General features: G+C 34.7%; 1 protein-coding gene across 4 annotated transcripts; it reads right to left on the bottom strand.

Moving 5' to 3' along the window:
- Positions 1 to 119: 119 nt before the first annotated feature.
- LOC101246936 (uncharacterized) lies at positions 120 to 18,604 on the bottom strand. 4 transcript variants are annotated; one of them, XR_011221551.1, is made up of 27 exons: positions 18,273 to 18,604; positions 17,968 to 18,178; positions 17,746 to 17,870; positions 13,801 to 13,923; positions 13,533 to 13,676; positions 12,736 to 13,409; positions 11,863 to 11,984; positions 11,676 to 11,767; positions 9,390 to 9,612; positions 9,076 to 9,139; positions 7,965 to 8,113; positions 7,781 to 7,851; positions 7,531 to 7,704; positions 7,371 to 7,442; positions 6,739 to 6,840; positions 6,569 to 6,658; positions 6,084 to 6,159; positions 5,906 to 6,002; positions 5,678 to 5,747; positions 5,404 to 5,583; positions 5,135 to 5,257; positions 4,965 to 5,048; positions 4,535 to 4,719; positions 4,262 to 4,400; positions 4,029 to 4,088; positions 3,417 to 3,560; positions 120 to 498 (listed from the first exon to the last, which is right to left on the bottom strand). XR_011221551.1 is itself a non-coding variant. In XM_010324724.4 (27 exons), exons 1-26 carry the CDS (start codon positions 18,357 to 18,359, stop codon positions 3,399 to 3,401), a joined length of 3,660 nt encoding a protein of 1,219 aa, XP_010323026.1. In that variant the 5' UTR covers positions 18,360 to 18,604; the 3' UTR covers positions 120 to 498; positions 3,388 to 3,398. The 4 variants fall into 4 exon arrangements, 3 of the variants coding, with proteins under 3 accessions (XP_010323026.1, XP_004242314.1, XP_010323025.1); XM_010324724.4 differs by having other exon boundaries at positions 3,388 to 3,521; XM_004242266.5 differs by having other exon boundaries at positions 3,417 to 3,521.
- Between the last annotated feature and the right edge of the window lie 5,893 nt (positions 18,605 to 24,497).

The following is a 24,497-nucleotide window of genomic DNA, read 5'->3' as shown; positions in this document are numbered from 1 at the left end:
TCAGACTCTAGAGCTCATTTATTTATAAATAATATATATTTTTTTAAAAAAAAAAAAAGTTGGAATGCAATGCTACGGTGGAATAAATTTCACAACATTCAACAGAGGAATCTTAATAATAATGGAAAACAAAAAAGAGCATGGGGATGTTTATTTATTAAATAAATCAAATTGTATATACAGAGGAGATCCAATAAGGTGAAAATTGGAAGACAAGCTTCGGATAGATAGATATTTCATAACTATTAACTAACTATGATACACAGTTTTCCGCGGTTGGGGGTTTGGACTCCAGGGAACCTGAAATGGATTTCCATGCATGCAGGACCCGTCCCTACCAACTTGGGTAAATAAATAAAGCAACACTATACACTTCACATGTCTCTACATGAAGTAACTGAGAGATTTCTTCTTCCTTGATCCACCTTCTCCATACAATTCATTCCACTGGAGTAACTCATTCATGTTTGCCGATTCTGAAGATACACTAGCACATACCTGCATTTTTAACATGCAACAATGCTTGCATGAGCTCTCCTTCATGAATGCATGCTATTCAATGTGCTTAAAACAGACGAGCTACTAATACTTGAAACATTTTCATTCCCATCATTCGATACACAACCATTAATCTTCCGAACAAAGCTAAACTGTAACAACAAACCATGTGGCTGGGCATCTAATGGAAATGAAGAGCGTGGAAAGCGAAAAATACTGATATTTATGCTTGATAAGAAGAAACCCTTACCACTGTGCAGGAGGCCATATGACCAGATAATCGTGATTTTTTATTTAAACTACAGAGGCAGAGCCTCAGTTGAAGGCTAAGTTGCTCAGACTCTCCAAAATTGTTGCCGCACCCGAATCAGATCCTCCAAAAATGCACTACTTTTTGGATGATCCGACACGCACCCATCAACATTTTTGAAGAGTCCAAGCAACATAGGTTGTAGGAACAATCCCATGAGCTAAACAAAATTGACTAGTTTGCAACAAGATGCCTATATAAAAGCTGAGGAAACTTCAAGAACATGCATTTTAAGAATGCAGAAGATAGTAGAGGGATAGGCCAAGGCCAAGGAAGACAAATGGAATTTTCCACATCATAGCAGTCATTAAAAGCAAAATCAAAATAGAGAATACATGCCAGTTTGCAACAAGATGCCTATATAAAAGCCAAGGAAACTCCATGAACATGCATTTTAAGAATGCAGAAGATAGTAGAGGGATAGGTTAAGGCCAAGGAAGACAAATGGAATTTTCTACATCATAGCAGTCATTAAAAACAAAATCAAAATAGAGAATACATGCCATTTCATCATTATCCAGATATGAAGATATCTTCTGTAGGAGGAGAGGTCATCAACAATGTACCATTCAAGCACAGCAACTATGACGATAAAACATAGGAGCTTAGCATTATAGAAGTGATGGCTTTAGACTCGCCCTAGACGAGGCATTGCACTATGAACAATCGTCTACAACTTGCCTAGACGAGGCATTGCACTATGAACAATCGTCTAACAACTGGTACATGAGCAGCATGAACCTAACTTCTCGACCCACTAATATAATCTCTGTGGATTCTTATTATCAGTGCCTCCTGGATTATCACAAAGATGTTAAGGTGCCAAAATAATTGGACGTTCAACTTAAACTCACCTGCATTATATATCTTAGTCGAAGTCCCATACTTTTAGATAATGATCCAACATTGATTGGAAGAATAGCTCTTGTTTTTCTCCAAGGTTTTGGACAAATCCTCAACTCATGAGCTAACTTTTGTAGATGAGTTAGGCCTAGATCCATTTTCTTAACATGGGGACACATTAGACGCATATCTAGTGTTAGGCTACCATGTCGCAAGTTCAGCCCTGGGTGCGCGGACATGTTAAGAGTGTCCCACATCGTTGGTTGAGAAATGAGTGTTATCTCCTTGTGTTGTCTTAGGATGATGTGTGCTAGACCTCATTTGCTAGATTTGTCATACTCTGCTTATGTTTAAAGAGAAAAGAAGATGACTAGGAAACAACAGATGTATCAATTTGAGAAGCTACTGATTTTTTTTATTTTTTCAACTTTTACATACAAGTCACCAGTTTGAAACAAGCTATTTCATCAAATAGTGATCTCCAAAATTTCTGTTCAGTCACAAAAAGTTCTTCTCAAACTACTTCATCGGCAGCATATAATGAATTGTGACAGATAGACAAGATTTGACACATGACTATCAATCTGCACCCCTCAGGCCCTCACCAAGAAAATTCTTTTATGACCCAGAAATTCTTCAAGGGCCTACCCTTGGACAAACCGCAGCCTCTGAAAATCAAGGATGATGGACTCACCCCTCTACCCTACTCCACTAAATACCAAACTTCACTCAAATGATGCAAGGCTTGAACCTGTGACATAAATCACAAGTCCCTCAACCTTTGCCAGTGTTCGCCAACAAATATATATATTATGAAACCATCTGGCGCTTAATAAAATCATAAATAACTATAGTTTGGACCATAATTATGAAAAGTAGCTATAGTTTGCCTAGTAACAATTCATAGCAAAAATATTAGAGAGGAGAGAGGCAAAGCAAGAATGAGAGAGATAGAGAGGGATACAACCTATATCTTAATTGAAACTGAGATACACAATCTCCTCTCTCTCCCAATCTCGCTCGCCTCTCTCCTCTCTCCTCCAATCTCACACACAAATATACAGATACAGTTTATTCTGAGGATAGTGATATCAGCTTTTTTTTTTAATACACATCATACAGATATAATTTTTTTTATGCATGGATACAATTGGTTGTATCAATCGAAGAACATACAGTTTAATGATAGGTGTATCAGTTTATCAATCTAAGAAGAAGAGAAGACTGAACAACAAACAAGAACCCACAGATCATAATTTCGATATACCAGCATTAATCCAATAAGAAAATGAATCAACAGCCAGCAGCCACCCAGAAAATATTTTAGACCAAGAACCACATGTATAGATAAAAAAATCAGGTAGAACTTTAATGGGATTTCGTATTAATATAGCAACAGAGGGAGAAGAAGAAAGATTCACACAATAAATTGTAGAGAGAGAGAGAGAGAGAGAGAGAAGGGGAACGTGAGAGGAGAGATTTGCTATAAAACCCCTAGGTATAGTTAATGTTAACTAATTTTTTTGAATGTATCACTAGGTTGTATATATATAGTAGCTATTAGTAAATCCTAATAATATCTATAAGACATTGACAATTGGCAAAAGGCTACAATAGGAAATATGGAGAAGTTGAGAGAAAACAATTTACTCGTTAGTTAATTAACTTTTCAGGAAAAAAACATTGACTAATTCAAACAAGATGGCTTAAGACAGTTGGAAGAAAGCATAAAGTACCATGTTAATAATCAGAAAAGCCGACACACCTGTTCATGTGCATATTTAAAATCATCCTTGTTAAGGGGGCGAACGTCCACACTACTATGCAATGCAGGGACTGGCCTGCTATCTGAAACTGCCAATGCTTTTTCCTGATATAATACAAGTTAAATTACATTCCAGTTACTTGACTAGCAAATGGCTGTATGTCAGACAAGATGATACTCCCTCCATTCCATATTAAGTTAATTTTTGAGGTCTTTCACGCCCTTTAAGAAAAGTAGATTAAGACATAAATTAAACCTAGTATTCCATTTTTACCCTTATTAATTATTGTCAAATTTATGATTAAAATAAATAAATATTAATTAATCACTAATTCCAATACGAACTAATGAAGGGTAAAATTGGAAGAATACTCTAAAAGTAGTCTTAAAACTAAACAATTAAGTTAATTTGAAAAATGAAAAATGCCTCAAAAATTAACTTAATATGGAATGGAGGAAGTAACTTGTAATTTCCGAAGGACTCTTGAAAATAGCTAGTGGAGAGAAGTTAGAAGAGCACGTTCACATGTCGATCAAAGTCACAAATTCAACCATGTATTGGAAGGTTACCAGAATTATACAAAGCCACTAGAGTGAACTCAGTCAACTGACCTTTTTCTCTTTCTCCAATATTTCTCTAATTGGGCAATGAGCAGCTGTGACACATAAATTCTGTGGATGGAAATATAAGAGTTGATAGCATGAACTGTGAAATCATAGAAAATGGTGTGTGCGTGTGTGTGTGTGTGTGGGGGGGGGGGGGGGGGGACCAGTCATTGGCGTGTTAAAACTTCTAACACATTACAAAGTCAGTTAATATAGAACAACAGGATCATCTACCAGACCTTTAAATCACTTCCGGAATACCCTTCAGTCATATTTGCTATAGCTTCCAGATCAACATTTGGCGTTAACTCTTCCTTGGCCAATATCACTCTCAAAATTTTCTCCCTGTTCGGAGCATCTGGCAAGTTTACCATCAACCTGCATCAATGGAGAGCACTTAACATTACGACTCCACATAAACTAGTAAAACATAAATTTTCTCTTTTTCTTTAGCCCCCCTTCCATTTGCGGATTAATCAGAAAAAATGATTCACTGAACGATTATTACTTGCCTCCGTGGAAGTCTCCTAATAACTGCTTCATCAAGGTCGAATGGTCTATTAGTTGCAGCAAGTACAAGAACTCGCTCCTTGTCCTTTGTACGCAAGCCATCCCAATTCACCATGAATTCATTCTTCATTTTCCGCATTGCTTCATGCTCACCAGGATTTTCTCGTCTCCCTAGCATGCTATCCACCTAATAGACCAGCGAAATGGAAGAAAGCGGAGGGTAAACACAATAATCTTTTCAATTGAACAGAAGATGACTTGCAGTAAAGAGGATGCATTTACATTTACATAACATATAAGCTAAAGAACAACATGATCAAATTAAAAGAGGAGTGCCCACTTATACACAAAAGGCAAAATATGTAAGATACTTTAACTATAACATCAATATAACAAGTTCGAGATGATAAATATAATGTATATTTTACCAACCTCGTCAACAAAAACGACACTAGGCGCTATTTTACTAGCTAATGAGAAGACTGCTTTGACATACTTCTCTCCTTCACCGAACCACTACAATCAACAAAAAGTTGTAAGCCATTAAAGCAAGGGCTTTAAAAGACAAAATGGGAATACACAAGCAAATATATAGGTGGTACCTTTGAAGTAATGCTTGACATTGATATATTAATAAAGTTTGCACCAGCCTCAGTTGCAACAGCTTTTGCAAGCATTGTTTTACCAGTACCAGGGGGGCCAAAAAGCAGTATTCCCTTGCAAGGCTGTAGATGATAGCTTCTTCAGAAATAGAAGTGCATAAATGATGAAAAAGTTGCAACGAACCCTACACCCTATGTCAAGACAAAGAATGAAGAATTCCAATGCAAAATATAGATCCATGTAGATTTTAACAAGAAAATCTTTTCACCTTGGTCAGCTGTCCTTTACAAAACAATTCAGGTCTTTGAAGTGGCAGCATCACCAATTCTTTCAAAGTATCCTTGACATTTTCCAGTGCTCCAATGTCACAAAAAGTAACACCAATATCGCTAGGCGGAATTACGTCCGCAAGTAGTCTCTTTTCAAAGTCATTTTCAGTAACCACATCCTGAAAACTCAAACATCAGTATTTTGCTTCAAGAAGTTCAGAACAAATGGCAACCTTTTGACAAAATTAAGTTTGCCAAAAATAGATACTTCACCTTTAAAGATTTTTTTAGACTCTTAGTTTCATTGTGGATCCCTTGGAAAATATTGACCCCATAAGAAATGCTGTCAGATCAAGTAATAGACACATCAGTATTATGCCTCCTTCTGCCAACCCCCAAAAAATTATGAAGACCCCTTCAGTGACCCAAAGTGGAAAACAAGATGACTAAATAGTGCACATCTTCCAACATCATGAATTAGACAGTAAAATTTAATTTGACCTTGCACTGGAGATAACCAGCTTGACCTCTTCTACTGGCGATTCAGTTTTGTGCATAAAGTGATGGCTCAAGGCCCAGCCTATTATCTTTTCCACACCTATCACACACAATGAGAACATGAGAACATATTATTATCATGTTTTCAAACATAAACATCCCAACTTCAAGGAATACATACTCTCACTTGTTAACGCTTGATCTTTTATGCATAAAGTTTCGAGGTCAGGGCAATCAATTCCTATACGGTTCAAAACCTGAGACACAAAAGTTAGAATAATTCAATCAGTCGGTCAATTGAGGATGCAATTATAAAATCACTACAATACACATCTCCTTTTTAAGTGAATGTCCAACAGATAGAAAGATGAAAACATTCAACAACTAACGTACACTCTTTTGAAAGGAGATAAGCCTATAAGAAGAAAACAGCAAGAAAATGAAAATTGGGCATGCAGCGTGCTAGAGAAATGTTACATGGTTCTACTAATTACAGTGTCCATTAGAACTTCAGAGAACACCGCGTAAAATTTGAATATAGGGGACAAATCATCTATAAATAGTCCTAGATAATATACAGCCCCAAAGCAATGAAAGGAGAAGACAAAAAGGTATTTTCCCTCGGCAAAGAAAGGTGCCTTAAGATGGGGCGAAAGGAGCTCTCACATTGCGAATGCTGACAATGTTTGACTGAGATTTCAAAGTTCCAATATCCCGTTCCAGCTGTTGTTTCCAGTCAGATAATAATGCTTCATCCTGCCACAATGAGACACATATTGAATGCTTCAATAACAGTATTAACATTTGGCAAGAGTATACAAGAACTAAGATTTTACCTGAGGTAGTTGTATGGTAACTTTGTTGGGGAAAAGACGGGTGAGCTGCTTCATCGTTTTAGGAGTTTCTTTGCTTCTATCATGCAACCTACCAAAACTATCCTGGAAAAGCAGAGACATCACAATGCTTGGCTATCAGTTCTTTTACAAGTGAACATGTTTCTAGAATGCAATCCATAATTAAGTAAATAGCCATGAAGCTTCAAGGAGATGCCCAATTCTAATAAACAAGAGACCTGGTATCCATAACTCCTAAATCCTAACTATAGATCATATGATGGAAAAACAGGTTTTGTACTGTAAGTCAAATACATTAGTGTAAATAATCTTGATTTACAGAGTGTTGCACAGGAAAACAACATAACAAAGGAAACCCAAGTTAAAATAGTGCAATGCGTCTTCAGAGTACATAGATGTCATCTTAAGGCCTCCCCAATTACAACCCAGCTCTCCACCACCATCAACATGATAGAAGAAGACGCAAGATAGAAAAGGGGGAAAAAGTTGACAGACACACCTAGCAGGAACCTTTAATATGAAGGTAAAGCATATATTTTATTACTATAAGCCAGACACCTCCTTGCATTAGAAAGCAAAAAGGACAAATAAAAGAGATAAACAGATTCACATACTGGAAAAGCAAGGTCAAGCAATGCTGTCTGGTTACTTCCAAACTTTGTAAACAGTAGTCCCCCGGGATGTGACTGCAAAGCATATATGGAATGCTGTCAGTTTTACGAGTCAGAATTGGATTCCAACAGAAAACAAAAAGATAACTATGCCCTTACATACTTTCTCCTTTCGGCTGTCTGTTTGGGTATGGGAAGCTATGACAATAACATTCTCAGGTAAATGTTCAAGCTTAATCTTGAAAGCAGCATAGGCCTCAGGATTTCCCACCATAGACTTCTCAATGTCTTTGACAAATAAAACTAATGCACTAATTTTACTTTCTTTTGAAGCAACCTACAAATATGAAAAAGAGTAGATTAAAGGAAAACTCATTCCAAAAGGAGAAAACCAATATTGACATGAAAATTACCTCAAAAAGTTCATCAATGGCCAGTTTATCAATATCATCACTGTTTGAGCTATCAAGGCGTAGAAAGTCGGCTTTGCAAGAAAAAAGGTCAAGTTTCAGCAAGAAGACATGCTTATTTATTTCATAATGGTGGTCAACACATAGATGAAGCTCTTTAAAATGAACAAGTGTAGCAGAAAACTACCAGCACAAAAAAACCCATGATCTTCCTCGCAGCGACCACCAAGATCATTGCCCTCTGGAATTGATCTATCAAACCTGATCCCAATCTTAGAGGACTCATTATCTTCAAATGCAAGAACCACTTTGCCCCTGTAACCATATGTTGGACCCCTGTGATCACGTACATGCCATGATTTGCAAAATAAAGAAAAGAGTCAAATTACAATACACACATCCACTTTTACTTGATAAAGAATAACAAGACTTCTACTAAACAAGTCAACCTACACAAGCAATTCCTAACTGCCTTATACAAGCCATTCCATACCATATGATTGCTTTGATTGAGAAACATAGTAAAACTTTCAACCATTTGAAATCAGAACATTATATTTGTATTTTCGACTCTTCATCTGAATGAATACAAATTTGCATCATCTTCTCAGAGTTCATGAGAAGTTGAAAACTATAGCATCTAGACAACACAGTAAGACCATAGCGTTAAATAACAGTCAAAATTTAAACATATCTAAATAATAAAATAAAGTCATGAATTATTTCAACTTCTTCCATGAAGGACCACTTTATATCCGGAGTTACTCGATCATTCAGAATAAAGTCTATAGTCAATCTTATTTTTAAAATTTGTAAAGAAAACAAACTAGTCAGATGGGAAATATAAAAGGTTTGGAATGATTTACTATTTCTTAAGAGGTTTGAATGAATATATATTAAAACATATATTAAGACAATATTCCACTTAAAATTCCTGAAGTATTTGACATTATTGTGATGTAATGCAAAATTACTTTCATTCTAAGATAAATAAATATTTGAAATGAACTTCCAAAAATTATTATCTTTTAACCAAGAAATCCCTGAGGTCCGAACGCACACGATTGGAAACTCATGCCCATTTACCCTTGTCTACTTAAACACCAGGCTTTTGCCTGCAGTATGGTTTGAACACATGACATTATTAATCAATAAATTTTAACAAAATACTTATTATTAGATACTAGCAGTATTAATTTTAGAACTTATAGAAAGTTAACTATAGATATGAATGTTCTTTTTTCCATGACGATTTGAACAAGACATCACTGTTAGGAATCAAATTTTCAATGGGGTACCTCAAAGGTGCTTGCAAGGGAGAAAAGCCTGACTGTAACGGACCAACATACTTCACTCTGTCACCTGTCAAAATTAGAAATCTCACATTCAGGATAGACAGAACTACAACTACGAATCAAAGACTTCAACCCCAATTCTCTTTTATTTTCTTGTTCTTTTGAAAGGAAAGAAGGGTTGGAGATTCATAATCCAACATATACATAACAAACATAAGTGGTAACTCTACCATACAGACACAGACACGGGGAGGGAGGGAGGGGGGGGGGGATCTTCGAAATATACACTCACGGTGAACACCAACACACCCAATTACCTTTCTTAAAAGTGTAGTTTTTGGATGATGCAGTAGATGCCTCCTGCTTAGGCTGAGCATGAGAACTTACTGTAGAACCACCAGTTATATCAGCCTCAACACTTGAAGCTGGCTTCTTATTAAGGTGTAGTGCAGCCACCTGGGCAGCACGTTTAGCAAAGACACTTGCTCTCTCAGGCTTTGAACTTTCCTTCACAGAGTCAATGTCTTTGGCAATTGACCCCTGCATGATGTTCGAGAAAATCATGAATTGCAGGATTCAGTGATTGAAACTGCCTCCCAAACAGAAAAAAATATACATAGTTTAGTGTCCACCCTTCTCAGTTTCACTTAACACCCCAATATATACTCAACTAGTTCGACTGCAGGACAAGTGAAAAAAGTAAACATTCTTCAAGTGAAATTGACTTTCAAGTTATACTAACTGTGACTTTTTAGTTATTTCCCTCACATAAAACATCAATATTCTGCTTCTACGGCTAGAAAAAGTAATAAATGGAGGATCAATTATTAATAAGATATCATACATGTTGAAAATTTATTCATAAGATATCAGAACTTCATTCATTTGAAAAACCTGAACAATGAACTCAATTAGTAGGGGATGAGAAAATTTTCAATAGTAGAGACAATGAACTCATGCAACGTTTTCATAACAAATAGTTATATGCGGATTTTCTGATTATAAGCCGTCCTGCACATTCCCCAGTTAGTAAGATCAAGAAACAAGAAAACGGGCAGACGACCATTAGTTTTAAGCAGTAGTAAAAATATATGTATTTTGAAATCAGCAGCAAATTTGGAGGTTTGGAGACAAACCCGGGAGTCTAAAGGGCTGAGGTCGAGCAGGACTAAAACAGAGTATTTGGAGTACAAGTTCAACGACATAAATCATGTGGCAGATGTGGAAGTAGGGATTGCTACACAAGTAATCTCCAAGAAAGAATCAATAATCAAGAAAATGGGGAGATTGCTATGATGCTAAACATCGTATTGGTGCGGGGTGAATGCTCACGTCTGATGTCTTGTGTGATAAGCATGTACCACCAAGTCTTAAAATCAAGATTTATAATATGGTGGTAAGATCAGCTATATTGTATGGGGAGGAGTGTTGGCCGGTCAAGAACTCGCACATTCAGAAGTTGAGAGTAGCGGAAATGAGAATGTCAGGATTGATGTGTGGATATACCATGAGAGATAGGATCCCGAATAAGGTGGGAGTGACCTCCATGATGGATAAGATGAGGGAGGTAAAACTGGGATGGTTCGAGCATGTGAAGAGAAGATGAAGAGATTCCCAGGTAAGAGAGGGTGGCTATAGTGGGTATTAGGAGAGGTAGAGGATGGCCGAAGAAGTCTTGGGGAGAGGTGATTAGATTATGACATGGCACACTTACTGCTTACCAAGGACATGACACTAGATAGAAAGATATGGAGGACGAGGATTGGGTTGAAGGTTAATAGGTAATTGGGTGTTGTCTAGGTTCCTTCCCAATGTTGTTATTAGTACTTTCTTACTATCTTATTCTTCAATCTTAGTATTACTTGTAGTTATTGTATTATTTGTAGTTATTATATTATTTGCTGCTGCTACAATTCTCTCTTCCATTGTTTTCAGCATGGCTCTTCGCTACTATATTTGCTTTAGACACTTGTTTTTTATATGCTTTCCTTGAGCTGAGGGTCTATCCAAAACAATCTCTCCAACTTCACAGGGTATAGGTAAGGTTGCATACGCATCACCCCCGCAAACCCCAATTGTAGGACTATACTTGGGTATACTGTTGAAATCAGCAGCACAATATATGCATAAAAGGAAAGCTAAATTTTTTTATCAAGATGTATAAAAGGAACACTATTTTTTTTAACCAAGATGTATAAAAGGAACAGTAACAAACCATGTTATTTCTACAACGATCAAATAAGAGAAAAATAATTATACATGGTAGAAATATATATATATATATATATATATATAAGTAACAGTCATCCACAAGCATTTATGGTGACACAACAATCTGTTGAACGCTAGAACCAAGGGGGTGAAACAATGGCAATGCCGATGTTATATAAACACAATCAACTGAGCTTATAGCATTGCAACTGAGTGAAGATTCATGATGTTCTTGACCTACAAGATAGATACTAATTTGTTCCTATCTTTTCTCTTGTGAGGATCAATTAGCTTGGCGCAGATGTCCCTTACAGCTTTCAATAAATTTATTGTGTTTCATGAAAAAGAGCATACAAAAACAGCAATACAAGTTAGGTAAATATAAGGCTTACACCAGGCAGTAAAAGAGAATCAACTATCAGTAGCCTGACACCAAAGTATTTTGCAAGAGCCTTGGCCAATGTCTCCTGATAGATTTCTGAACCTGTGAGCAAGCACCGATCAAAAATATAATATTATTGACTAAATTGAACATATCGAATAGTGATTACTGTAAAACATCCAAAATACAAATACTACCTGCTGGACCTGATAACAAAATCCTAGGGCACAACGTGGGGAGATCAGGTGCATATTTTATGAATTTGTGACACTTCAAATGAACGTAAGTGGAAGAAATCAGAACATTCTTCGTGGTTTCACTGTCATGGATCATGAAAAAAGAGAGAACTCAGTAAAATAAATTCCACCAGTACATTTGGGACATCCTGCATCTAGCACTAGACACCAGCAACATATAAAAAAAAAAGGAGAAAAACGACACACAGGTACTACTGAAAAACTCAAAAGACAAATCCAGGACTCAAAAATGAAAAATTACAGGCTGCAACACAAAGTAACGGAGTTCATAGAAGATATGAGTGCTCTATAGCAACGATGAACACTACACCAAGTTCAACATACAAGAACATTAAGAATAAAAAGAAGTTAGTCTAAAGTGTAATGAAGTTCAAAAAAAGAGTAAAATCCCAAGATAAACAAACTAAGCTTGGATTCTCTTTTTATTTGTTTACCTATGATGCAATATGAGGAAACAGTAATAGCATGCACATATTATCTAGGAAATTGCATATCTAAAGAGAGACAATCATATGCATATCAATCATAACTAGGAAAGAAAAATGATAAATACATAACTCCAACTGATAAATAATAATACAGAATTAGTAAAATCAGAACTCCATTCATACTTTTTCTTATTATTAGCAATATGAAAAACTCCATTCATACTTTTTCTGACTGGTGAAAGATCAACTCCAGTCACCCTCATAACAACACTTGAAGTTACCGAAACAATTGAAAGGAAAAGCACCAAAAAAGTGCATCAAATATTTGGAGAACAACAAAAAGAATGACAGAAGATTATTTATTGCTTGAGATCAACGTGCTCACCTCAAATAGTACGGAAAATTTTCAAACGAGACCTCAATACTTTTTGAATCAAGTATTCCTTGTTGTAATGCATCTTTAAAAGCTTGGCGCCTGGTTGATGTCAAAATTGGCGGGTCAAGATCTCTGAGTAATTCCCGTATTCCCCTCCGATCTTCAAGAATTTTGGAAATGCTACCACTTAAATCGAACTCAGAAGATCCGGCAAGTACTCGCAGTAGAGGTCGCAATTCCTGAGCTACCCCAGAGATCTTCCCTATCTCCGCATCGACTGAATCAAGTGCACCATTATCAAGATTCAACTTCTCATTTCCACTGTCAGGAGATATAACACCAGTCTTCTCACACAGTGAAACACCAGGCAAATTGCTAAGGTTAGAAGCATCCTTCATTTCAGCATCTAAATCATGTTTGTCTGACACTCCATCTGCAGCTGGTAGTCTTGGCAATTCCGAACTTTGTTGCAAATCCTTACCATTTTGAGATGACGGCGAGAGAAGGGAAGACTCTTTCTGAAAATTTGACAAAGATGCGAGGGTTGATGCCACCGCTACTGTGGAAGGGTCCCCTGACCTTGCCTCAATGTGTAGTCCCTTGACTGATCCACTATGAGCCTCAAGTATGCTGACTTGCCGTGGCAAACAAGATTTGTTGTCGTTGGTGATTTTTTCAAATATCTAAAAGAGCAAGTAAAGGAAACCATTGATTCTTCCATTACTAACATTGATATGGAATGCACACTTTTTACATGTATATAAAATCTCTACAAACAGAAGAAAATACATCGGAGAAAAGGATACATAAGCATGATCACCCGACGAGCCAAAAACCATCTCATCACCATCATTGAGAGGCACAGTAGAATTTTTCGGGTAGACCTTGCCATTGACTTGCACATCACCTTTCTTGCCAGTAATTTCAAGTAGAGTAATGAAACCTCCTTTCTAGACATATAGAAACATAAACAGAATGAATAGTGTGGGTTTACGTCACAAGTGGGAGAGAAAGGAAATTTAGTTATACTACTTCAAACAACAGCAAAAGAGCATCAAGAAATGTTAAGTTCACCTCTTGCTCAATGTGCTTCAGATTACATAAAGATTTGCTAACAGAAGGGTCTCCTATCCACAAGTCACATTGACGACCTTGACCAACAGAATATGTGGGATGATGCATGACAACGTGAGGATTCTGCAAAAACAAATGAAAGTCAACTAGTGAGTTAATTATAGAAGGTAAACAATTAAGCAAGTAAAAATAAACAGTTCACATTTATGTGCACTATTATTTATTTGATAGACTGTTCGTTTCCTATTGGCAAATCTCGGTATTGGGAAGTTCTCTGGTTTGTTTCTCAAAAAAAGTGGTAGAAAAATTTATGGTTGAATTGTTTTACAGAATAGACAGCTTCTGAACCAAAATTTTAAAAAAAGCAACTCAAAAATATATTTTTGTGATCTCCTGAATAACTTTTTGGATTATTTTCTCACAAATACGATTATTCATCAAACCAAACACTTCCCTTGGGGAAAAATATTCCAATCTAAGTGCCACCTTAATTTTAACCACAACCAATTGAATTGGGGGCAGTTTTACGGTTGTGCCCAGGAATTAAGTTGAATTGAGACATAGGAAGCATGGACACCAAATCTAAGTCATCGTCAGTCCAACGTCAACATCCTTCAACATGCATCCAATACCACCCAACCATTTTCTTGATAATTTATTTTATTTTAAATCCAAACATCCATAACACATGACAACATCGCCCTTCACATATTTATGATTTTGTGAAGGTTACAGATCTTCTTATCTAAAATAACATATAGGCCTCCTATATAAAAAATATTTTATTCTTAAAAAATTGAAGGCAAAACTACCACTGGAGAGGAGATGAAATATAGACTTTATTTGTTACATTTTCGGTTTCCAGACTGTACATGAAATACATAAGATGATAGATTTCATTAGATTGCTTCAAAATTATAATCTTTTGTACCAAGGCTTTTCCAGATTCCAGACTGTCCTTTCCTGTTCCCAATACCATCTTGTTGTAGGGGTCTGTTTCTATTTATAACAAAGCAATCCACTATATATATTCTATAGAGCTTTGTTTATCATTAAAGGGAATTCTCTATACATAGACCTTGGTGCAAAGATAAAAATGATCCTTGCAGCGTCCATATGATGTAAGCACAGGCTAAGGAATACACCACCATATAATGACATAAGTTAACATGTAAAAGCCTGCAAATCGAGGTACGCACAAAAAAAGGTCAATGCTTTTTATCACTACAAACTTCGTTATTCACAAAAAAAATTCTCAACGCATTAATGTCCGTACTCGTCAGAAAATATTATACTCAATGAGGTATGGAAAAGGGAGCATGGAAAACTGGTGTGTTTTCTGCGAAATTCTACAATCTGTTGGGCATGGAGGAGCACACTTTTCTGGGGTTCCAAGAAGGGTTTGTTTCTTCACCTGATAGCTACGAAGGGGGTGATTTTGACAATTGAGAACCTGAGAAAGAGGAGGATTACATGTGTTAATAGGTACTTCATGTCTTAAGAGCTCGAGTGAAGACGTGATTTGTCTTCTTCTACATTGTCGATAGTGACTTGATTGTTGTGGAAAATACTATGTTGGTTTGTTCTTCAATGAGTGATACAGGGCATGATCAAAGAAGTATTGCTTAGTTGGACGCTTAAAAGGCAGAGGAGAAGACACAAGGCGTGGGAAGTTGCTCCACTAGCACTTGGCACTTCAGTGTACAGTGTGGAAAGAGAAAAATAGGAGAGCTTTTAATGGAATAGAGAAGGATTGTGTGCTTCAGATATAGTTTCTGATCCCTCATTTCTTTTTTGTGCATTTGCAAGGTCATTTATAGAAAGTCATTTCTTTTTGTAAGGTTTTCTGTAGTCCCAAGGAAATGGAAGTTGAGGCATGAGAGCAACACCCTGGAGATCCCAAGTCCGTCTTCCGTCTCTTGCATAGGTATATTGAGCAGCCTCAGAGGGATAGAGGGACTTGAACCCTCACGATGTTTAAAGTCGGCGGATTTTCCTTTTACTATAAATTTCATAGAATACCAGGGTAAACAATGTTTACAGAGTGCACACTATTTGATGGAGGCATATGCAAGATGACTAATTTATGAGTGCAATATCTAGCTCATCTTAATCATGGGAACAGTTTATTTTATAGTAATTGCTCAAAAGATTCTCAGGGTAATAGTTTTTTTTTGATGAAATAAAAGTCCTCAAGGTACTAGTGTACAAACACATCTCCAGGCGTCCAGTAGATCACCAATTATAGCTCCAACATAAGCACACTTGACAGTGGAATAAGACCACGGTAAGAGGATATCTCCAATTGAATAGACATCTAACAAAAACTAAGATGTATAGTTTAAAGAAAAATCAAGTTAATTGACTCTTAACTTCTTCATTTAACCTTTAAATTCTCCAAACTCCTAGGTAAAGAAATTTTATGGATTTAGGTGTGTAAACACAGAGATCTTACCAATAAAGCTCAAAATGGACTTGGAATACATATCTAAATTCAATATGAACAACGGTGAAGGACGGTTGATATACAAAGTCAATATCGCACTAGCTGAGCATTAAGAATGTGGATAGCAGAAACGAGAAGCCATAATTTTCTCCATACAGGTCAAACTTGAAATGGTGAGACTGAATACCCGACAGAAGTCTGAATTTTTCAGTTTGGCTCGTTGGACTTGAAGACGACAAGGCTAATTCCACAAATATTTTATGTAGAAACTCCAGCAGATTAAATAACTAAGACATCAACATTACACAAAAAATAAAAATATAAAATATAAGTAGGCAAGAAAGAACTATGTCACTCCATTTCCATAGTTCACTTCTTCCTCCTCTAGCCTATTATGCCCCTGAATAATTTAGATGATTGAGGTCCTTTCTCCTGAGACCAAAATTAGATGGAGGCTCAAAAAGCGCAGCAGTGCCCAATCCTGTATGCTTTGTCTTTGGACCATCAGGGACCATTTTTGCCTTTTTACCTTTCAACTGAAAGACGCTACATCCCAACAGTTTATCTTCACCGATTCACCGAGACTGGAGTTTCCAGTTGATGAATTGCCTCCAAGGGCACCATTAAGTGAGGTGGCTGATTTCAATTATAGTTGTGTTTGGTTCGAACTCCTAAATCAAAGGTGTAATTAACCATTGCATATGATGTACCATTGAGGCTGATTTGATGTATAATTGGGATTTCGTCAACAGAGTCTGAGAATGACGTCTATAGACACACCCCTGGGTGTGTCATCGTGGTCAATGAAGTGGGTTGAGAATCATGAGGCCTAGGTGAGTCCTTCCTATGTGTCCAAGCTTTTGTGGACAGAGTTACCCAACACTTGTGCTGGTAGGAGGCAGCAGGTACCCCTAGAATTAGTCGACCTGTGCAAACTGGCCCAGGGACCACAGCACACAAGAAGAAACCTTTATATACTCCCCTGGGTACTGTCCCTTTTCACTACAGATTGTGATTGAGCGGTTATTCTGGTCTAATTTCATTGTAACAAAGAGTTACGAACTTGTTAGAGAGATATGTTCGCAAAAAACCTTATTACAGTTGCATGCAACCAATGTTGGATATAAGTTTTCCATGTTCTTTTCTTAAAAAAACAAACATAACATACTGGGTAACTGTATTCACACTATTAAACACTTAAAAAACATTGAGAACTATGAAATCCAAGCGGGAATGGATGCAAATTTAAATGTTTTGTATTTATAATAGCTCTGCACAGATTAAGTATTTAAATTCTTTTTCCTCTCTTAAATTTTCCTCCCTTGTTCCATGGTGGGAGAGTGGCTGTGTCAGTGCAAGCAGAGATCATTTAGGTATCAAATTTGACCAAAAAGGCTACATATTTTCAAAAATTTTATCTTCACTTCTTGTTCTCATGCTACTTTTCCCAGAAAAAAGGCTCAAAGATTATCATGGAAAGTGTAAGAAGAGAAACCTACTTGAGAGCACTGGGAAATAAGCTTTCCCCATGCAGCCCCAACATTAGATTTCAGCTGCCGCTTCTTACCCCTATTCAATGTCGATCCATTCAACTTTACCTTCTCAGCATTAATCACCGAATGACCTAGAAGAAGTTCAGAAAGCCTCAATTAACCAAACAAATTACGCAAAAAGATCCGACTTTTGATAAAGTCAAAGAACATGCAAGGATAAAAGCGCACCTAAAGTGATGGGTGATACCAAAGGCTCGCCTTTCACTTGATTTTCCGGTGATTTTAGTGGCAGAGAAGCATCCGATGACTTCAAAACACTAGCACCAGACAGATCAGCCGATCGTACCTCTTGCTCAGCAGATTCCTGTCCTGATTCATTCACAGCACCCTGTGTTTTCTGCCCTATGGTATCATTAGTTGATGACAACGCCTCCACAGCCTACAAAGCCGATCAAATAAATCAAAAAAAAAAAATTGCAGCTACATGCAAACATGTGGTATGGATGCATCAACAGATATCATCAAATCCGAACCTTGGAGCGCTTGCCATTAGGGAGAGGAGAGGAAGGAGAAGAGAGAGGTCGTTTGGAAGAAGAGGAGCCTCGTCTGGTTTCGACCATGTTCCCCGTAAATCAGATCCAAAGAGAATTACAGAAAATGGATGTGTAGAGAGAAGGGAGGATGAGAGAGAAGGGGGAGAAGGTTAATGATTGCGGGGTATCAGTTATGAAGCTCCGCCGGATGCTGAATTTATTTATAGGAGAAGGTGGGGAGTGATGCGGCAAAGAGGGTTCATCAAGTTCGGGTGAATGGTGGTTTTATACGCTTCGGGTGGGCAAAGGCCGCGTCAACTCTCAACCTCATCATCAATCATGATGATTCATGGATTTGGTTTTATTCGAGAAAAGACATAAAGTGATACTTCGAATTTTTAAAAAAACTTTTAAATTATTATAAATATTTTATTATTTTTAAATAATTTTGAAATGGTATATTATTTTTTATTCATCTGGCATGAAGAGTATAGTGCACTTTTTTAAAATGCGTGAATAAACTAAAAAAATGAATATAATTTTATTTTTACAAGTATTTTGCTATAAAATTTATTATCTACTTACCTATATATGCATTGTTGATGAACAAGGTGTATTGATCAATAATGATCAAAGGGTGAGAAATTGGTAAGAATACTTATCTCTTCTACTTTCCGTACAGTATTGAAGTGGATGTAGCCTTGTATGGCATTTTGTGGTATGGTCCACTTATGGTGACGGTGTTTACTTTATTGTATATATGTATGTGTTGACCATGGCCATGAAGGCAAATTGATGAATATGTGAGTATGTGCTTATGATGATACTATATGAAGCTTATGCCTACTTTCATATTCTAGTTGTGATTTAGGTTGTATGGCTATTGTGTAAGCATGTGTATCCATGTTAGGGTGAAGTATAGGTGTTGTCATTGATGAGTAAAAATGGTTAACCCCTTACCTATGTACCCCTATGTAAATGCATGAATAGCACAAGTTAGGAGTCTTAAGTTTAATATGAAGTTAGCTTGTCTCCTATGCAATTATGTGTCGTGTGGTTTATGCTTGAAGGTATACTATGCTCTAAGAGGGTGGTTGCCCCAATATGTTGTTGATGGCCGTTATGTGATCATGTTGACCAATGTACACATATATTCACTTACATGCATGTTACAAACAGTATAGGTCATTGTGTCTAAATGAAAGGTAGTTCTCATATTCACTGATGTCTAATACTATGCATATAGAGTATATGTATGTGAAGTATGTTATGTATTCTTTGCTAGGTTAACTTGATAGGTGTACTAGTATGAGCAAGGGTATGTGACCTTGTCTATACATTGCACATGTGTATCTTGATAGGATAGTTCATTTGCTTGGTTTCTATGTATATGAAGGATGAATATATGAACATGTTATGAATACGATGTGTATGAAAGGATGAAGTATGAATGTGCATAGTGTCTTAGTGGGTTTATATAAAAGGATTGCTCATATAGTTATGCCTATAGACTCATGCATTGATATATGAACTTGTGTGACTTAATGTGTTATGTGAAAGGTTTGCTCACATATATGTATACACACACACACGATGAACTCTCCTAATTCTATGATTTATAAAGTAAAAACATAATAAAGGTTTTTAATAAAGGGAACTTAGCTTAGCACCGAGTGAACTTGAATATGAGTGTGTGTCCCTTCCCATGGTAGGAAGGTAAGTCACTATAAATCTTATGAGGTGGATAACCACAATGCCTCAATGGGCATAAAAAGGGTTTCCATAAGTGAATAACTACAATGCCTAATCTTGGCATAAAGAGGGTCTTCACATGTACCTCCAAGTTCCATAATTATGTTGCCACCATAGTATACTAGCTAGTAGATCCACCTAAAAAGCTATGTTTATGATGGGTTCTACTTTGGCCGATAGACCACCCTTTATCAGTGTGGAGTACTATGACATCGGATTCCATGTTTAGCATCACATGGTCTATGTCGGTTAAGGCTATAGTTTTCCTAAAGTAAAATGGACAATGAAAGTTAATGACTAGGACACTAAATAGAATGACTTAAGGAAAGTTACTTAGGATAGGTGAAAGTAATGAACCCATCTAGACATTGCACAAGTAGCTCCTTAGGAAGTTTTAGGAAGGTGTTCTAATGCATGTCACTATGTATATATTCCCTGTGCATGACATTGTAGTATTTGTCTACTTGTTATGAAGATGTGCATAATATGAGTCTTTATGCATGATGTTGATCTTGTTGACTATATGATTAAGGTCTTGACTTAACTATGTCTATATGGTATTACACTTCTATCATGGTATGTGTTGTCTTGTGTAGATGGTATGTGTGATTTCCTTTGTGGTCCTAAGGTGATACATTGCACCAAGTATCCCTAAAGGATTACTTGGGAGACTAATGAATTAAAAGGAAGAGTTCACTATAAAGAGGAATGAGTTCACTGTAAAGCGACCTCAAAATGGATTTAAATTCTATATGTGCTTTTCTATGATGTTTGGCCTTTGATTGTGTTTCTATGAAGTATAAAAATGATATATATGCTATTGATAAAGGTTTTATAATGATTTACACAAAATGTCATGAAGTATGATTTCAAAGAAAATGTCCCTTTTTAAATGCATGGTTGCCATACTTACTACATTCTTATGCTAATCCCATTCTTCTCTACTTTTTAAACAAAGTGTAGGTAATGGAATGCTTAAAGGAGGTCTATGATTGAGGAGCTTGATAGGTGTTTTCCTAAGCTCAAGGAAAGGAATCCTTAAGTCCAAGGATGTCCTCATGTGTACTTGTTATAAAGTCTATTTAGTAATGTATAGTTTTGTATTATATTTTAAGGATCGTGTCCCTAACGGATTCTAATGGTGTTGAGTCTAAGATGACAAAGAGACTTAGAGTCTATATATGTATTATGACTTATATTTTTTATATATATGAAGTAAAGTTTTAAGCATATGAGGTGCTATGAAAAATTTTAAATTTTCCACTAAATTTACTATGTCGATGCCATGAATGATAAATATGGGCTTGTATAAGACCTCCAAGAGGTCAAGTACGCCGTGTTACTTATAGGGGGTGCTCCACGGTCGTGACATATAGAGAGGTGAATATTAGTTTTCCACATTTAGAGAAACTATTGACACTCTAATTTATTTTTTGACTATTTTAATATTATTTCTATTACTTTTTAATTATCGTATTATTTTATATATAATCCACTAATTAAATATCTAATATTCATGCTTCTTTTTAAATGTAATATAATATTTTTAAAAATATATTATTTAGTATATAGTATTTTCATTTCAAATTAATAGTATTTTAATTTTTTTCTAATTATCATCCCTGATATAATTTGATTTTATTATTAATTTTCACTATAAAGGATAAACACAATTAAAATGATAAGATGAAAACTTTAATTAAAAAATAAAATACGTAATATGATAATTTAAATACAACATCATACTGCACAACGTAATAATTGAGGAAATGAATTGCTACATGAATAATTAATACATGTATTATACTGCACAACGTACAACATTATGTTTTGCAATTATTATAAGACTGTCACGTTTTTGAGGAAATGAATTGCTACATGAATAATTAATACATGTATTATACTGCACAACGTAATAATTGAGGTGAACATGATCTTAATGCACCAATTCAAGATGAAAAAATGAAATGTTATATCACATGAAAATTAATTATATAAGTAATTGTTGGGAAAAGAAATAAGGAATTTATATTATAACATAAGAAAATAAAAATAATAATATAATTTTGAAGAGAGAAAAAAAAATTCTTTTTAGAGAATAAAATAGAGAATCGATTTGAAGTTGGTTGTCTGAAAAAAATAAAGAGCTTTATATTTGGAAAGTAAGAGAGTAAAATAGAGGATAGCATTGGAGATGCTCAGTAACATATTTCTCCTATTATTCTCTATATTATATTCACTATTCGTTACTCAAAAATAAGACTTAACAAGGAAAACTTACGACCACAATATACCTCAGATGCAAAAATCACATATAGTACTATTCTAATAATATAATATAATGATTATTATTAATAAAAATAATTAAAAAATAAAATAAAAAATCAGCTACCGGTCATCTTCATCAAAATGTTTTAAAAGATCCATCACATGTATAACTAAAAATAGTTGATCTTAAAATAATAATTAATGTTGTAGTTGTTTGTAAAATAGCACCGTGCTTTATAACATTCTTTTACTATTCAAAATTTGTTCGATTCACATGCATATAAAATTAGGTTTTATGGATAAATTTTATTTATATTATGAAGGCCATTTAAGTTATCTCGTTTTAAATTTACATTATTTCAAAATTTTTTTAATTTTATATTAAATTTCTATAGCTTTTCAACTTTGATTGATATGTAATTATGTTAAGACTGTAAAAATAAAATTATTGCTTGTAATCTTCAAATGAATACCAATGATTTATAATCAACAAATACTGTATCTAAATTGATGTACCATAATGCCTTAACAATATAATCATGTTTACCATTACTAAAATTGGAGCTCTAAATTCATATACTAAAAACATGATAATTAAATATAAAAAAAAGAAGCTAAAATTAAAATTACTGAGAAAGAATAACTATTGGATAATCAGTCCTCAAAATTTCGATAATCAAATACAAACAGAGCTCAAATTTGAATAACTAGAAAAGAAAAATTTTATATTCTTGGAATATTATATGAGAAATTTTAATTCTAGTTTTATGAATCACTAAAAAGAAGAAAAGTATAAAAATATACTAGTTTGATGAATTCTATATTTTAGAATTTTTTTTGATAGAGTTGATATACTTAAGACTATCAAAATTTGTTAGAGTAGTTAATTACTCATTTAATTAAGGAAATTAGTTACAAACATGTAATTCAAATGAATTAAAAATATTTCTCGCTTTGTCAATTAATTAGATACATATATTTGTTGAGCAAAAATACATACATTAAACCAACAAATCTCGGTACAAAAAGTAATATTTGAACAAACGGAAATACTATTAATTAGGACATAAACTAGTGGTATTTATGTACTAGTTTTCCCCAAGTAAAATGTTATTTTCTATTATTATTCGTTTGGTCAATCTCAGATTAACCTCTAGGAAATTATAAAATAGTTACGAACCTCACCACGTAATGAATAAAATATATTTAAAAATTCAACAATTTCGTTTAACTTTGAACAATTTATTTATTTTGAATTATGATTTTTTTTGCACTCATTCAATCATGCAAAATATTTGAAATTAGAAACGGTTTTAGAGACCTCTATTCAGATTTGAGTTATTATTATTAATTTAAATAATTATAGTTTGACTAATTTACTCTTCCAACATGCTCTTTATTCAATTTAATTTTATAAAGAATTTGTATAGAAATCCAAAAGAAATATATTCGACTCTCTTTAAAAAAAAAACACAAAAAACTGTCAGCTTCTTCAGTTTTCGCAAAATCAATAATTGCACCATCGTTCTTTGATATAAGTCGATTCAAAATTATTATTGGTGCTAAGTTGTCTATATTGCCTGAAAAACAATAAATAAATAAATGGAGAAATAATTTCTTGCAAATGACACTTTTTGTGAACATAGTCTATTAGTTAAAAGATGAATAATCTATGTGTACGTATTGCAATTTCTTAAACGTGCTCCTAAATACAACTAATGATCATGTCTATTTATGTGAAAAATGAACAAAACTTCCAATTAAATGTACATAATCATATATATATCCTCCACAATGAACTTATATCTTCATTCAATAACAAAATATTATTGACAACTAAATTTGATGACTGATCTTTCAAACAAAGAATAATTCATAATATTATTATTTTCTAATCTCGTGACAACTAAAAATGTATTGGGAGACTATGAAAATGAAACAACTTTTTTAGAAACATTTGAAGAATCTTTAAAGGATATATTAATAAAGTTAGTAAAATTAGTCAATACAATTAGTTAAATTAAAAATAAATAGTTTAAAAGAATTATTACAAAAAATTTAAAATCTAAAACAGAAAATTTGTGTAAATTTACAATTTATTTTACTACATTCTCTACAAGTACGTCTTGCATCAATAAAAATAATGTATCAACATATGATGTATTCAAATTCAACACACAATATATGAAATTCTTAAATTCTATG

The sequence above is a fragment of the Solanum lycopersicum genome, chromosome 6 (genome assembly GCF_036512215.1).
Source record: "Solanum lycopersicum chromosome 6, SLM_r2.1".
Lineage (NCBI taxonomy): Eukaryota > Viridiplantae > Streptophyta > Magnoliopsida > Solanales > Solanaceae > Solanum > Solanum lycopersicum.
Note: the sequence above shows the minus strand (reverse complement) of the source record. Positions and strands in the feature narration are given on the sequence as shown.